The sequence below is a fragment of the Astatotilapia calliptera genome, chromosome 10, assembly GCF_900246225.1.
Source record: "Astatotilapia calliptera chromosome 10, fAstCal1.2, whole genome shotgun sequence".
Classification (NCBI taxonomy): Eukaryota; Metazoa; Chordata; class Actinopteri; order Cichliformes; family Cichlidae; genus Astatotilapia; species Astatotilapia calliptera.
In genome coordinates, this window is record NC_039311.1 from 2,975,250 (window position 1) to 2,991,830 (window position 16,581).

A 16,581-nucleotide genomic window follows, 5' to 3' on the forward strand; every position below is an offset into this window, starting at 1 on the left:
TGATTCTTTAAACTTTCCTCCAACTCTTCTCTCTCAAAATTTCTCAAGTTCTGTGGTTTAACCCCCCCACACAGGGACAATGAAGAGCTGCAAACTTCCAAGCTAGGGAAGCAGTGGGGAGCATCTCTGCCATTAACCAACGGCCTTGTTGAGGGTAACAGCACCAGGGACAACCAATTCAAATGTTCAGTTACTGTTAGGATATAATTCTTTCAAGCATGTGTTAACTTTTAGGACATCATAGGTTTGCTGTGGCTCCAGAGAGCTGACAAGGATCAATACCCTTGGCTCATCCCACCAAAGCACTGAATTCAAGAGGGCCAAGACAACAAAGTAGGGTACATTTGCTTACATCTCTATTATTGTAACCAGATAATATTGCTGCCGCTCCGATGCTTTAATTGTTCCAAACCTTAACAGTGGACATGTATGGATGACATATTTCCCTGTTCAGCTGTCGATCGGTTCTTTGGAGGGGCCGAATAGGGCTTTGGAGCGTGATGTCACGGGGGGTGGGCGTGGAAAGGATTTTGACCCGATTTTGGGGGTCTAGCGCAAGTGAAAAGGGAGCGAAGTCACACACAACAACCATGGTTCGTATTTGCTGTGTGGTCGGCTGCAATGTTCGATCACACGACCGGCAAGAGAATAAGGTTGAAAAGGGTTTATCTTTTAATTCTTTCCCAACCTGGAAGCAACATGAGGCAGCTCGTGTATTGATGTTACCAAACGAAGGCGTCCAGCCTGGATAGCAGCTGTGAGATGAGCTGATATCCAGTTCTCTTCCATCTCCAAATATCTGTTGGTGCTCCAGACATTTTCATTCCAGTAAGTTCTAAATATGTTCATATCTGTCTTTATAGCCTATTAGTTTTATTTTCTATGCGCTCTGAGGTCATAGCAATTTAGAACAAACATCCTACTGAGTGATTTTGCAGAACTACCCTCTATTTATAGAGTTGCTAATTATTTGGCATTATTGCAGCAAACAAGCTAATGAAATGGATGAAACATCGTGACTGGGTTCCAGTGCTACACAAGGGACCTGCTGCAAACATACCACCATGCCAATCAGATGACTTCTTCCATGTGAGGGTGAAGAGGTGACCCTCCTGGATAAGATGGTGAAGGTTTGCTGCCGTTTTGGTGAACAGTGTGATAATAAAACCAGGGAAGAATGAAACCTGCTCCTGTTAAATATTCTTAAGTCTTGTGCTGTTATTTTTTCAAAAGATACAGTAAATAAAGTAATGTTAGTAGTGGGTGATATCATGTAAACACTCATGATTTTGTGTAAACATTTTGTCATTTGTAAACTATAAATGATATCATCATTGTAACTGATGTGATGTTCTATGAAGTGGTTTTAATAAAAAAAAAAAAGGCAAAAATTAGTTTGTTTCTTTATTCAACTTTTGAACAGTGGGACTCAGTCGGTATATATTCAGTAAATGCAAATTATTTACACGGCAGTGCACTACAGGCATAAATCTAGACCCCTAGATAAAACATTATGGGTCATTCCCACAACCCACAGCTTTACTGTGCTCCAGCAAAGTATCCAATAGCAGTGACAACTCCTCCACAGTAGCAGGTGGGATTTTTCTGTTTTGAGGACGGCTCCTTTTCCCTGTCACTACAGATGGTCTGTTTATGTTTTGATTGAGAGCCTTTTTTTTGGGCAGCTGAAGAGGAGAAGTCTATCTTATGGCCAACCTCTGGCGGTATCTTGGTCACATTGCCCAGCAAAACCCAGTATGCAGGTTCATCTGTAACAGTCCTTGTGCCACAGATCCACACTGTTGCTTCTACATTAAACAGAAGAGCAGAGACATGGCTGCAGGTCTCTGCGACTCCGGCCATACAGCTGCAGTGGGCGGTTTCAACCTTCCCTGTGATGCTCACAGTGACCCATGGCTGCAATGCTGGTTCATTCAATCTTTGAGAGTGCAGGACCTGAAACACACACAGACAAAGTTCATTTAAAGACAAGAACTAATGAGCCAAGGCCGACGTAAATGTGTTTTATCTACTTTATCATAAATGTAACAAAGTGTTTAGAAGGTTAGCACATACATGTAATTTTTCATTTCTTTATGTGTCCATCTATAGAATGCTGCATGTTATATTCTAAATCTGCCTGCAGAAAATGAACCTAAAGTATGTAATGCAAGGATGTCATCACTTTAGAGATGGAGAAAGCATATAGTGACAATTATGAATCACTTAATATGATAAGGAGATTCTGCAGGTCATTAATCGATGTATAAAACTAAAATAAAATGTATTTTTAGTGACACAGGATACAAACATGGAAGCAAGATGTATAATTAGGATTATTTATAATAAATATGAATAAATTAGTGCAATTTCTTTAATCATAAAGAATAACAATCCTTCAGGACAATGTCACATCAATGCACTGAACTCATTATGTTATCCACCTAACAGCCTCCACATGTTCTCACTGTAATTTCCCCTTATGAATGAATTTATGCTGCACTAATGTGAATGTTTGCAGGGAAATCAAACGCATTTCACTCGCAGTACTCGAGCTGACTTACCTTTGTTTGAATGACGACTTGTACGCGCTGACTCCACAGACAAGGTACGAACATATGTCAGGCTACGTCAGTAGCGGTTGGTCTTCAGGGTTTTTACTCCACGGCCGTATTTCATACGGGTCCACATTTCCAATGCACGCTATTTTCTGCAAGTACCGCCGCTTCGCCTCTGGACGCAATCGGTCTCTATACAGTTCATTCTCTTTTGAGCTGCTTTTAAGCATCTTTCTTGTAGTCGTCGTTCCAACACAGTGTGTTTGGTTTGATTCGTAGACCCCGAAAATGGCGCTGCGCTCCCATAATGCATTGCGGCGTGACGTCAACTCCAAAGCCCTATAACTAGAACTACCTTTAGATTTCCCTTTCAGTGCCACGCCTTTCTCTTATTTTTGGCTCTGAATCAGTCTGCCAGCAGAAGATGTAATGGAAGGATCAACGACTGGTGGTCTTCTGTTAGATGGAGGTGACAGTGGAGAGGTACACTCAGGGTTCAAGGTGAGCAGGAACAACTAGCAACACCATTCTAGCACCTTTTAATAATAAGTCAACATACCTCATAGACAGGCTTCATTCATTTCATTGCCTTGTGTTACATCCACATTTAGGGTTACTTTGTTAACCACCAGGTAAACTAAAGTAGAAGCTGAGATATGGCCAGCCTACTGACAGTTACTAACAGCCATGGGCTGAGAGAAAAAGAAAATGTTATGTCTATAACATCTTAGTCTAAGGAGCTTGGAAAGAAAAGCATCTGGACTTCTTTAAGTTACTTGAAGACGTTTCACCTCTCATCTGAGAAGCTTCTTCAGTTCTAAGGCCAAATGGTGGAGAGTCCCAGATTTAACCCCAGTGGGAGTTTCCCCCCAAAGAGGGACAAAAGGACCCCCTGATGGTCCTCTACCTCAGCAGTCCCCAACCCCCGGGCCTCGGACCTGTACCGGTCCTTCAGTCGTTTGGCCGCGAGAGTTGAGGCTCAGGTGTGAAATGTATGGTTTTCAGGGATTTTATCGGTGTTCAGCGTTATTTTGTTATCGTTTTTATCGTTAACTCAGTTTTCCTGGGTCTTTTCAGGTGTGTCATGAATAAATCTTCTTTTTTTTCGGTACCGGTACTAGTTTTATTTTGTTGTATTTATCCGCGACACCTTAAGGCCGGTCCGTGAAAATAATGTCGGGCATAAACCGGTCCGTGGCGCTAAAAAGGTTGGGGGGCCTGGCCCCACCTTATCATGCGATTTCCTGAGGTCAGATGGCCCAGGATGTGAGTGGGCGTTAAGGCGTCTGGGGAGGGAACTCAAAACTGGATTATAGATGGCAGAGAGTTGGTGTCGTAAACCCCGCCTCTGTTCAAAGATGGTCGCTCACAGTGGACATAGATGCTTCTTTCACTCCTCTTTCAAACCATCTGTCCTCTCTGTCCAAAATGTGAACATTGGCATCCTCGAAAGAGTGACCTTTGACCTTTAGATGCAGATGGACTGCTGAGTCTTGTCCTGTGGAGGTGGCTCTTCTATGTTGTGCCATGCGCTTGTGAAGTGGCTGTTTGGTCTCTCCAATGTAGAGGTCTGAGCATTCCTCGCTGCACTGTACAGCATACACCACATTGTTAAGTCTGTGTTTTGGAGTTTTGTCTTTCGGGTGAACCAGTTTTTGTCTGAGTGTGTTGCTGGGTCTGAACCTTCACAGACGTCTATAACATCTGTTCCATGATGGAGAGAAACACGGTACAGCACATGTAGCATGAGATGCCATGCTCTTGCTCTACAGCCAGGACACGTGTGGGTGGGATATCCCGTACTAGAATCAACTGACAATGACCATTTCAAATAATGCTTTTTAAAAACACAGTTTGACATTCTGGGAAATTTGAAATTTGGACTTAAATGTCTAAATGTCTTTATCTCAGTTCTGGATGAAAGATAAATGTTATGCTTGCAGCTTATAGCTTCATGCAACCTGCAGTTATGAGATCACTGTGAGGCTTTCAAAGAATCAGTTGAACTCCACAAATCCCAGAACATCCATAAAGCGATTCTTTCTTTACCCTTCACTTAAACAATTTGTCATAATAATTACTTGGCTTTAGAGGCATTAGTTTAAGCATAATGCTTAGAAAAACCAAATTCATACATTTTCCCTAAGATCTTGAAGTATTTTTTTAACTTAATTTTCTTTGTACAAGAACTAATGTACTTATTAAAAGAGAATATTGTCAGTCACTCCGAGTACACCCCAAGAACGTTAACATGACTGCGTATTTTGCACTGAAAATGGTATTTTTTTTTCTATTTCAGCAATAGGAGTACGTTTTTTGAGAGAGGATGTTTTAGTTAGAGATGCTCTCGTGAGTTCTTGACTTGTATCTCTGAACAGTGCTACAGCACTTGACTTAAATTTGTATAAAATCTAGTGAGGCACAATATACGCTGTGCATGCTGTTAGAGGGTGGGAGAGTGGCATTATTTCTGTTTGAGTAAAATTCCTCCTACCTCTGCTCGCTATACCATCAAGTACCATTCAACTGACTGAGCCGACAGAGAGAGAGAGAGAGAGAGAGAGAAAGAGGATCTCAGGTGAGCTGAGGAGGAGGACATTAAACCCAGCAGGAAGGGATGAATGAGGAGATTTGCTGGAGGAGGAAGGCTGACAGCCTGAAGATCATCCACAGTACTGGTACTGTGACACAGCACAGGAGCTTAGAGCCTAAAGAAAAGACGTTTGGTATGCATCTGAGCAGAGTAATTACAGTACAGCTGGATTTTGTTTCTCTGTGAGAAAGAAAGAGAAGAAAGTGAGAGAAAGCACGGTAGTGTACTTCACCACTAACCTGTTTGTCCTTTTGACTTGATCTGACATATGCTGGATTTCAGCTTTTGGTCATTCATGCCAACATGTTTAGTCACCACTGGGTGAGAAGTTTACTGAAGCTCAGACAGCTCTGGTGTATTTCACTTTCCACCTTTTGATCACTTTGACATGTTTTTAGATGAGACACGTGCTCCATTCGTAACCGACAGAATACTTGGGATCATGTTCATCGTTTCAAAGGAAAGAAACAACAATGCTCACTCATTCGGTCTGCTAAACACGAGTGCAAATGTGTGGAACATGTGTGAACTTTGACTGGTGAGATGTTGTATTGGTGAAAAAGTAAATTTCCACTTCTGATTAAAATGCTCGATCAGTACAAAGGAAACTTTTAAAAGAAGATGCTTGGCTGCTTAATCCTTCGAGTAAAAATCATACAGTGTATTTGGTGTGTTACAAGTACTGGCAGATGTATTTTTCCTGAGCCCTAAATGGATAGATGTATTTATTTCACTCATTTACTGGACTTATAGAGATGAACATATAAACAGTTGTGTAAATATGGTCTTTCATAGGCACTGGTTATTGTATCAAAATAAACACAACAGAATTTCCTTAACTGTGTATCACACGAACAGATTAGAGAATTTTCCGCCTCTGTAGAGAGCTATAACAGGAAGACATTTTGCTTCATTGCCATGTTGTTTTCCTATTATCCCGGGGCACAGTGAATGCCATTTGCAGGAGAGAAAGAAGGAGGCGAAATGTGGCAGTTAACAGTGGAGGGCAAATCAAAGTCCTGGGGTTAAATGGGATTGTGGGTCAGATGACTAGACATTGTTGCCTTTCTGCTCACGGCCATACTCTTCTGCCTCAGAAAAATATCACCGCTCCCCTCCCATCACTGTCTCCCTCATCCCTCCCCCCCCTCCTCCTCCTCCACTCATCAGCCCACCATTTCCCTTTGAGGCAACAGCATTTTGTCTTTAGTAACCCCACTAGAAAAGACAATCCTTATTGCTTCTATGCAAAAAAATTGTGAGCCAATTTGTTAAGCGTGGATTTTTGTGGTTCTTAACGATTGTTTAGAATATGTGATGTTTTCATGTGTCTAGCTCTACTTTAGCTTTTTCATTTATATCCAGTCAGGAGGTTTAAGAAGTCACAGTCACACTAGCAATGCTAGCTTTACAGAACTTCAAAAAACCATGCAGTCCTGTACGAGGCTATCTGCACCCTCACTAATATAAATCACTCTGACAGATACACAGTCAATTGAGAGGAACAGGGACAGGCGACGGCTGAGAAAATGGCAGATATCTGCATTAGAGCTGCACTCAATCAGCACACAGATGGGAGTGAGCTTTTATTAACCATCGTGTTTTCTGTGATTACTGCGCAGCTGTACATCAACACCGCTGTTTCATTCGTGTCCGTAACTACCTTCCGACGCAGCCTCGCGTACTCCCTGTCCTATACCTGAGCTGTGTGAATTATACTGGCAGCACCGGTGACAGGGGCCCTGCAAACACTGCCAGGCAGCAAAACACACATCAACATATTCAGAGCGTTTAGTGCCTGGGATTAATCAAATTATAATTTAATCATCTGATCAAACAGCAATTAGCATAATCACTTCTGGGGAAGGCCTGATAGAGCTGAGACTGGAGCGGAATGGAGCTGGGGGCGAGCAACACTTTAATGAAACATTTGCCAGAATGTTTGAAAATGTTACACATTTTGGGCTACAGGAAAAGAGCTGGACTGTGAATGTTAATCAGCACGGTCTGGTATGCTTAATGAATATGTCAGCCACAGAGGAAGAAATTACAAGTGAGTATTTTCTATTTTGTCAGTGATTGTCTTTTATGGTTTAACATTGGGTAATCTTTATTGTAAACACCTCCCCCCATAAAGAAGGTTTATTCTAAAATGGTTCATTTTTAGCTTTCCCCCCTCTACACAAACTGACCACAGAATTCGAGTTCAGCTGATAAAATCTGATAAAATCATTTCCCAGCAGTATAATTTAGTTTAGCAGAACATTGCTCCCACTTGTTCAGGGCAAGACTCAATTAATATTTTTATGAAATCACATTCTAAAGTCTACAATTAACGCAAGGACAGCGAATTTGGACGAACATGCAAAAATGCTTCCATCACTGTGTCTGCCATCATTGGTCTTGTTAATCTGCTGCAAGCTTGAGGTATTTTATATTACTGACATGAATGAGATGCTGTTTGAACCTCTTGCCTCTGTGTTTCATCCCAGGCAGCAATCATTGCAACGCAAGCAACGCAGTCGTTCACTTTGTTCACGTGAAAATGTGTAAACAGCATGAAATCGATATGGAGTGAAGCTCAAGAGGAATACTTTGTAATATTACTGTGTTTCAGATGCTTCTGTTGTAAACGTCTCATTTTGGTTTCATTTTGGTTTAGACAGTGTTAGTTTAGTATAATTTGCTGACATCCCTTCACGTCTTCTCAGGGATAACAAATGAGAACTTCCCTCTGTGGTCTATGAGGTAAAACCAGCAATCTGATCTGTGCACAGATCTGTGTTGTTTTGCAGTAGTTGCATCATTTTTGTCTGTTCTACATACTTTTTTTTAAATAATATGAAAATTTCAAATCAGGCAAAACGGTAAGTGTAAACATATATAAATTCAGTGCATTATGTAGATGCTCCATTATCAAATATTGTTGATGGGAAACAGTGTTTGTCAACAATTTTAACCTCATATCTGCTCATTGCAACTGAATCATGGCACAAGTTTAGTGTTCTTCTCCCTTTTGGATTGATTTTTTCCCTTTAATATATTTGTTAATATTTTTTTACTGGCTTTACTAGACAGATACAGTGAAGACTGACAGTAAAGCCATGCGGCAAAGGGCTGCGGGTCAGACTCGAACCCAGGTCGGCCGCCCTCAGCAGCATATGGTTGCCCGCTCAGTCCAGCTGAGCTAAACTGGTGCCCTTGGATTGAGTTTTGATTCCATTTGTAGAAGGGGCCACTCCATAATGTGTCTAGAACTTGGCTCTGGTGTTTATTTATTTTTATACCTGATGGATAACCACAGCCAAGCTCTAAACTTCTGTGGATACAGCTGACAGGAGCAGTCCCCATAGTGGTCTTCTGCTGCTTCAACATTCAGCATGTTGCTCTCCGTGGTTGTAACCAGTGGTTATTTGGTTTTTATCAGTGCAAAGTAGTCTGGCCATTCTCCTCTGACCTCTGACATCAACAGTGCTCACTTGATATTTTTGTCTTTTGTGTACAATTCTCTGCAAACCCCAGAGGTGGTTGTTTGGTACAGCTCCAATAGATCTGCAGTTTTTAACATACCTGTATGACACCAATAACCATGCCACGTTTCTTTACCATTCTGATGCCCAGTTTGAGCTTGATTATGCCCGTATGGATAAATGCAGTGAATTGTTGCAATGTGATTGGCCGATTAGACATTTGTGTTAAAGGGCAGTTTAACAGATGAACCAAATAAAGTCCAAGAGTGTATTTCATATGCTAAACTCACTACTTTCACAGTGATACACTGCATGCTTTAGATAATAAAAGTCAAAATGTAACATTTTATCCGGAATATTAGAAATGAAGTCCATTTCAATAAAATCCTCCAAGTTCAAGGACAAACAGCCAAGGTCTTTATTTTGAGAGCTTATGTTACCTGTTGTTGTACCTGACTGGTCACAGCATTAACCTACTGCCCTATTTTCTAATGAAAGCCTACATATGCAAATAACTTAGGTAACTGTGATCTTGTTAAATCACTAGTCCCGATAAGATGTACCGGAAACTCTAGTCCATTGTTTTTAACCACTTTACTTGCTCTGTAACACTGTCTCATTGTACACTCACGGAAGGCCATTTCTGAAGAATGCAGCTTATATGTCACGCAAAATGTCAAAGATGTTCTGGTAATCAGGTTAGACAACAAGCTAAACTGCAGTGATCCATCAGTTAAACTGTGCAAAACTGATCTGAGCCAATATTCTGTCAAAATGTCATTCAATACTTTTGAGTATTACCTTTAATCTGTGAGTCCATGTTAAGTGCTAGATGTGCAGATGTGCTGTATATGAATACCATAGCCATAAGCACCGACAACAACTTTTATAGTTACCACTTAGCTGTGAAACACCCATAAGCCTGAATGCATGTTGTAGTGCTTGGCTGATCTAATGATTGCATAGCATTTTGTACTTTAACCTTATTAAGTTTATCTTCATATATCTTTAATGAACTATCACACTTGTCAGCTGCAATATGGACTAGAACCAGAAAAAAAAGCAGCAGGATGCTCTGAATTATCATTACAATGTCAAGAACAAAGGGCTCGAGCAATTTCTGTCACTTATACCAGTTAATTTGGGCTGTGGCACTCGCAGCCATGAACTTTAACTGGACAAAGGATAAAAAAGGCAGTTCAGTCTTCATAAGTGTAAAAAAAAAGCTGAGAATAATCTTGTTTCTGCATGGAAAAGCAGGGCGATTTGATATGACTCTTTGAGTTTTAGATACCACATAACACAAGCTGACTGTGTGCGTCCCTCTTCCCCCCTCTCTTCCTCCTCTTTTTCTGCCTCACTACACACTATCATCTCCTTAAGCATTCTGGTCTGGGTTAAATGAAACCTTTAACAGTTCAATGTGCATCCATTAACATATGCTTGAGTCTACTCACAGCCAAGCTAAGGCGTAAGCATGCAGTGGCAAAAACAAACAAAAAAAACCTCGATCCGATGGCACGGACAAATCCCGGAGTGATTAGCGAGTCCACAAAAACACTAAGTCTCTAATGCCTTCTAACATTACCGAATGAACCAGATTTCATAACACCTTGAAGAAAAACAACAAATGTGAACGAAATCTATCCTACTGCGACACTCTAAGCTAATATAAGAGCACAAACACTGTTTATTTCATAATAAACGCATTTAGGTTTTAGAATATATTGACTTTACAGTTTCTACTAACGGTAAACATGAATGTATGAATACAGCTGTCAGAAATGACTATCTCGAGCATGAGTGCCGATCCTAACTGAACAAAATCAAGACATGACAACTATGCACTTACAGAGTAAACACGCTGAGTTTAAACTCATGTTCCCAGTGGCCTACATTGCATTGACTGGTGTGCTGATATTAACGTGCTACTGAGGAACTGAGCTCAGTTATTGTTTGCTGATGTGTGTTGCTGTGACTCCGTCAACCCGTTCTGTCTCTATGTGAAGTGACAGATGTATACCAAAAGACCAGAGTCTGCACAGACCTAGTTTCCTACTGGCCCTGATGCGACCTCTAAGCAACACTGTTTTGTGTGGTGACGATTGGCTAAAACTGTAAAATAGGAGGAAAATTTGGTGTGCAGTCGTCTCCAAATTTAAAAATAGCAAACCCAAGACACATTTTTCCACTTGTAAATTACAGATAAGGAAATTCATTTTAGCTGTGTACAATACATTTAGTCTGGTCGTAAAATGTTTCAGGGAAGCGCGCCTCCTAGATTATCTTCAGAAAACTCTTTTCGATTGAAGGTAGTGATGTGTGATTTGCGCTGAGGTACACTTGTGAAAAATTAAGACTAAGATGCTGTAACTTCAATGAGATGTTGGCAAAATAAGCTTTGTCTTGCTGTGTGCTTTCAGGGAGTTCTTCCTTCCCTGTGTCGCAAAGTATTTTCTCATATGGGATCATGTGATCATTGGAGTTCTCTCTCCAGTCCTACAGAGTCTTTACCTTACAGTATATAGCACCTTAAAACAACTGCTGCTACCAAAGTATGAAAGTAAAATCTGAACTGAATTGAATCGAATGAATCATTTTTTGAGTGTTTTTTTAACTATATATTTGATGAGGAACACAATCTTTTACATAACATGGATCAAATTCCTGAACAACCAACACGAGTTCCTTTTTCACTCTTCTGTGACAGGAAATATTGTGGAAAGCAAATGAAAGTTGTTACTTAGTGTGAGAAATTTACAACTATACGCTCTACTGATTAGAACAATGATATGAATATAAAAATATATAGGTATGACCGAGCCACTGTGTACAGATACACATCGCTGATTTATGTCAGTTTAGTGATGTTTCATTACATAATTTGCTCATATCTGAATAAATATTCCTGGGTCTTGGTGTTTTATATTTTTAAAACTGGAAACAGTTGTTGGTTATTGTGAAAAGTTTGCAGTACGATGTTGTAAAACAGAAACAAATGCTGAGGAAAACTAAAGTCTGCTCCGACATTAATCATGTTTGATAACACGATAAAGACCTTTTCTCCAGCATCCCCCTTTCCATCCCAAGCTAAAAGCTAAAAATAAACATGCACAGAGTGATACTAAGAGCCAATTGAGGCGCTTCACTGTATATTTACACAGCTTATTAGTGTCCAATTGAGCATGTGTCAGATTTCCCCCCCTGGCATAGCTAAGCAAAAACAACATTATGCCATTTCCCCAATTTTCTCTCTTCATAACTGGAATGTTTTTCCTATTCCATTTAGGATAGACACTTTTGTAAGAGCACTTTAAAAGCTCAAGCACCACTGGAGTGAACTCTACAGCAGATTTTACTCTCTACAGTGCTGAATTGTTTATATCTCTTGTAGATGAGCTTGCAAATGTGTCCTCAAATTGGAAAACAGCAATTCAGAGCAAAATGGAGTTTGTACAGTAGATACTATTCATAAATGATCACTGAAAAGCTGTGCAAATAGCCAGGAGCTGCAATCTTTAAATACATTTTCTATTAAGAGCCAATGCAAATATAGTGCATGCAAACGACACCTGCACAGACGTGTATCAGTTTTTGAAAATTAATGAAAGGCCGTGATGTGTATCGAGAAGCACTGATCAGGTCACCTGAACAGAGTGCAGTGTTTGTCAAGCCCAAAGCCCACACTGCAGCAACACTCATTACCCAGGTCTCCATAGAGACAACCTCAGCAGCCTGTACCGGACCAGAGCTCTAAAAGCCTTTATTTCGTAAAGCTTCATCTCTCCATCCACAAGAGGTGTAAAAATGTACGATTCGGATGGAAATGGCTCGTTAAGTGCAGTCTTTGCAGGTCTGTCCACTGAAAACAAATGCACGGCAGAAACAATAGCATCTAACATCACCACTCACAGCCTTTTAATTCTGTGTACTGTCAATTTTAGCATGGCACAGGAAAAATACAGGGATCATCATAATGAACACTGGTCAATTCTACTTTCCGACACAAAAACGACGCTCAGATCTCTGAATGAGAAGAAAAGGTCAGCGTCAGACGATTCAAGTCTGCTGATACAAATGGTACCGCATCAGCAGCAGCCTCGAACGTAGCATTCATCACAATTACAAGTGCTGTTGCTGCCATTCAAAGTTTCCATGTAGATGTCTCTAGTAGCAGCCATTTTGCAACACTGTTGCCTGGACCAAAGAGACTGAAAAAAGCCATTCACAAGCAAGCTAAGCCATGGATCTCGCTCTGCAAACGGGGATTTCAGTACAGCGTTTAGTTAGATTTCAAATGAACACCAGTGTCCTCTCGTGTTCTTGGAAATTCTCTCGTCTCGGCTGCAGCAAAAAGAGAATTTGCTTTGAATCCATTCTCTCCTATAAATAAACCCTGCCTTCACAGAACCCTTCACATTGGCAACAAAATGGTTTTCCTGTCATCTTTGCTTGATGCATCATCGTCTACTCTCAGTTCACATTGTGTCCAGTCTTGTTTTTTTAACCCCTTTGCTTCCACGTATCTTTCAAAAGATCTTCAAAATAGCTCAATTTTCTTTCGAGACGATTTCTGCCCCCCAACATGCGCACATCCCGTCCTATACCCCACAGCCCCGTGTCCCTCACCACCCCCCTTTTCCAATTCCTGTGTTCGCTGTAAAAAAAAATCAGTTACCCCCACTCCAAAGAAAGATACAACTACCACTTATCAAGCCAATCTTTTGAGGAATTCACTGTATACAAAACGGGATGTGGATGCATTTTGCGAGATGTGCATTTGGGCAAGGGTGATAAGGGCTTGTCTCTTTTTTTTCCCCCCAATTCAAAATGACTCCATGTCTGTGCTTCTAATATGGCGGGTGCAATGCCGGAAAAAAAAGAAACACACACACACAAAACAACTGGCCAACCTTTTCATTCTTTTTCAAGGAGACAATTAATAGATCTGAGAGAAAGCACACAAACATGCAGTTACATGTGCAAAGCATTTTGTTAATTTTTTTTTTTACTTTAAATAAATTACAGAATGAAAGTAAATATCTGACATATTCACCAGCTCATTTCTTGGTTCATGAGTAGATTTTTGAATAGAAAATCATTGTGAATGTCAATAAAGAAATTATTTCATGCAAATAACGGTTTTTGTTTGAATGCCTCTCAAAGCAGAATAGAGATTAAAACAACCAAAGGCTGATTGCACCAAGTAACACACAACTGTGTTCCCACAAAATGATTTACTAAAATATTACTTTCATAATTTATACAAATAGAAATCTGATTTATAAACAGTGCAGATCCGGCACCTAAAAATGATGTATGAAAATGCAGCCAAACTGAGGCCCAGCTTAGCTTCAAGAGAGGGAATAAATAATCCTTTCTGTACAAATTTAGAATGAAAACTGATAATTGTTCCAATTATTTTGACCCTAAATTTTACTAAAAAAAATCATTGTAGAAAAAAGAAAATAGAAATATTCCTGTAAAGAGCCTCGTTCTTCATGCAGTACAGGCTGCACCTATCCACAACCTACATTTCTCCCCTCTCTCTGCTTCTCTATCTGCACAAGGTTATTGTTAAATATCGAAGGTGTATGAGGGGATAAAACATTTTCACTTTATTAAAGGTTACTGTGCAAGTAAATATCAACCTCCCACCAAAAGCCCCACTGTCAGTGACAGGACATAGCAACAGCCTGTTCTACCCATCGTTTTCCCGGGACAAAATATAAATAAATATTATCCTCAAAGTAGAAATGGTTCCATGACCACCCCGCATATTAATTGCAGCTTGGTTCTGTTCGATAATCAGCATAAACTTTAAGTTCGATGTGCGCAAAAGCATCACTTACCATTCAAGATGCACTGGAAAAAGAAAAGAGCCAATATCCACATGCCCCGCTCCGTTCAATATCCAAGCTTATGCTTTTTTCTTCTTCTCTCCACGCACTCTTTCTTCTTATTATTTCCCCCCTTTTTTATTTTTTCCCAAGTCAATTGCAATATAAGAAAAGGGAGCCTGTAAATCTCTCTCTCCCTCTGGCGCTCTCTCTCTCCCTCTCTCTCTCTCAATCCTTCACGTTGGGAAGAAGATGAAGAGGAGGAGGTTTGAGCTTTTTCCTGCTGCTGATTGTCTCCTGGTACAACGGGAGATGGTATATGATCCACAACTGTGCGTCTCACCCCTCCTTTCTTTTTCTTTTTTTTAGGACTGACCGCACCGTGCCGGGCCTCAGTGCAGCCGTCCCCCCGTACCGGAGTGCTGCTCTGTGTGGAACATGAGGGAGCTCGGCTCGGTGCGCTCCGGACCAGGTGAGCTGTGCTGCTGCTGAGTCAGAGGCTCAAAAGCACAGGACGCACTGCCTATGCGCACACCGAAATCCACGGATAGAAAATTAAAACATCAAAGAAAAAATATATTAAAAACATAAAAAATAAGAACCAAAAAAGCCTCCAATAATGAAAAGAATCAATAAAGAATGAATGAATTAGAAGTCTATGCCCTGAAAAGAGGCAAACGTGTCATCTCAGGTATGTGCGGGGAAAAAAATGCGTAAAAAGTTGGAATTTCTGTCGAGGATTAAAAAGCGCATGGAGTTGACTGTTAGCTGCGCTGGAAACTCATTCTCTCTTCGCCACCTCTCTCCATCCGGCGAGCAACAAGCACACGCATCTTCCCCCCGCAGCCGCACACACAAACTGCGCACACTGGTCCCTGCGCTTATAACCTGCCCTGCCTCAGAGCACCGTGGAATAAAACCTCGCTTCCTTCTCCGCAGCCGCTTTCCTCCCTCTCCATTGCCTTAAAGGTGCAGGGGTGGGGGTGGTGGGGGGCACAGCTGAGCCTCTGGCGTAAAAAGAGAAAAATCAGAAAGAAAGAAAAAAAAAGGGGGGGGGGGGGATACAAAAAAAAGAAACCCTTTCTTTTGTTTTATGACGGATCAAGGTGCCACGCAGGGTGAACTGTGCATTAACGCAAGCAAAAAAATATAAATAAATAAATATTAGCTCAGGCAGGACATCCTTCTATGGTTTGTTGCCACTGTTGTGGTGTAGCAGGCTGCAGGATGGAGGCTGAAGGAGGGAGGGAGGCAGGGAGAAACAGTGATGTAGGCTACACCTGACTGGGTGCTATGTAGGCATTTGGTTAAGGGGAAAAAATCTAAATTATCTTAATTGGAGGAGATCAAATCGTGTCCTTTAATGTGTCTTCTGGGTAATTTATGAGCCCCGGGGGCATTTTGGGGACCCTGCCAGCTTTACCCCGGCATTCATTAATTGACCTTGACAAATATAAGTAGCGACCCCCCTAATGCACCAGGGGGTATCAAACAGCGGCCATGTTAGACATCCACAGCCCCCTGCATGAGTTCACCTCCATTCAAACCACAGCGGAGGAGGAGGAGACTGAGAATTAAGTTGTGAAACTGCTACTGGATGAAGACAAGCATATAGAGAGTGTAAAGCCACATTTTTTAAATGATTAGCGTTGATATTTCTCTCAACATTTTATAATTTGTAATTAGCGTGTAGTTGTAAAAAGGAAGAACACACCTGAAAAACAACCTTATTTGTTTTTTTATACCAGCCTGAGACACAAAGATTCAGACGCTTCCTTTTAAACCTTTAGTGAGCAAACAGCAGTGCTGTATTGAAATAATTTTGGAAGCTATGACACTGCTGTCATGTGACTGTTTGGATTTAGTGAATTTATGTTCAACGGCGACTCGAGCTTTAGCCCACAGCCTAGATGCAGTATCTGTCTTTAGGACTTAGCATCCACATCAGACCTGCATGTGAACATGCGCTGCGCCAGGAATACAGGACCTGTCAACGCACGTCTGGCCCCTCCATGCGCTTCCAGCCAGGCATCCCCAAAATAAAACTGATCATTATCACTGACTGAAGCTACCCAAAATAAGATAGCAGGAAGGAAACATGCAGACACTGTGCACAAAGT

The 16,581-nt window shown here is 41.0% G+C and overlaps 1 protein-coding gene across 2 annotated transcripts in view; it reads right to left on the reverse strand.

Moving 5' to 3' along the window:
* The window catches only part of dscama (Down syndrome cell adhesion molecule a), a 108,358-nt gene extending 93,521 nt beyond the window's left edge, over positions 1–14,837 (reverse strand). For both annotated transcript variants that reach the window (XM_026181048.1, XM_026181047.1), the window contains exon 1: positions 14,474–14,837. In XM_026181048.1, the coding sequence (XP_026036833.1) occupies positions 14,474–14,516 (43 nt within the window). In that variant the 5' untranslated portion in view covers positions 14,517–14,837. The remainder of the gene's footprint in view (positions 1–14,473) is intronic.
* Between the last annotated feature and the right edge of the window lie 1,744 nt (positions 14,838–16,581).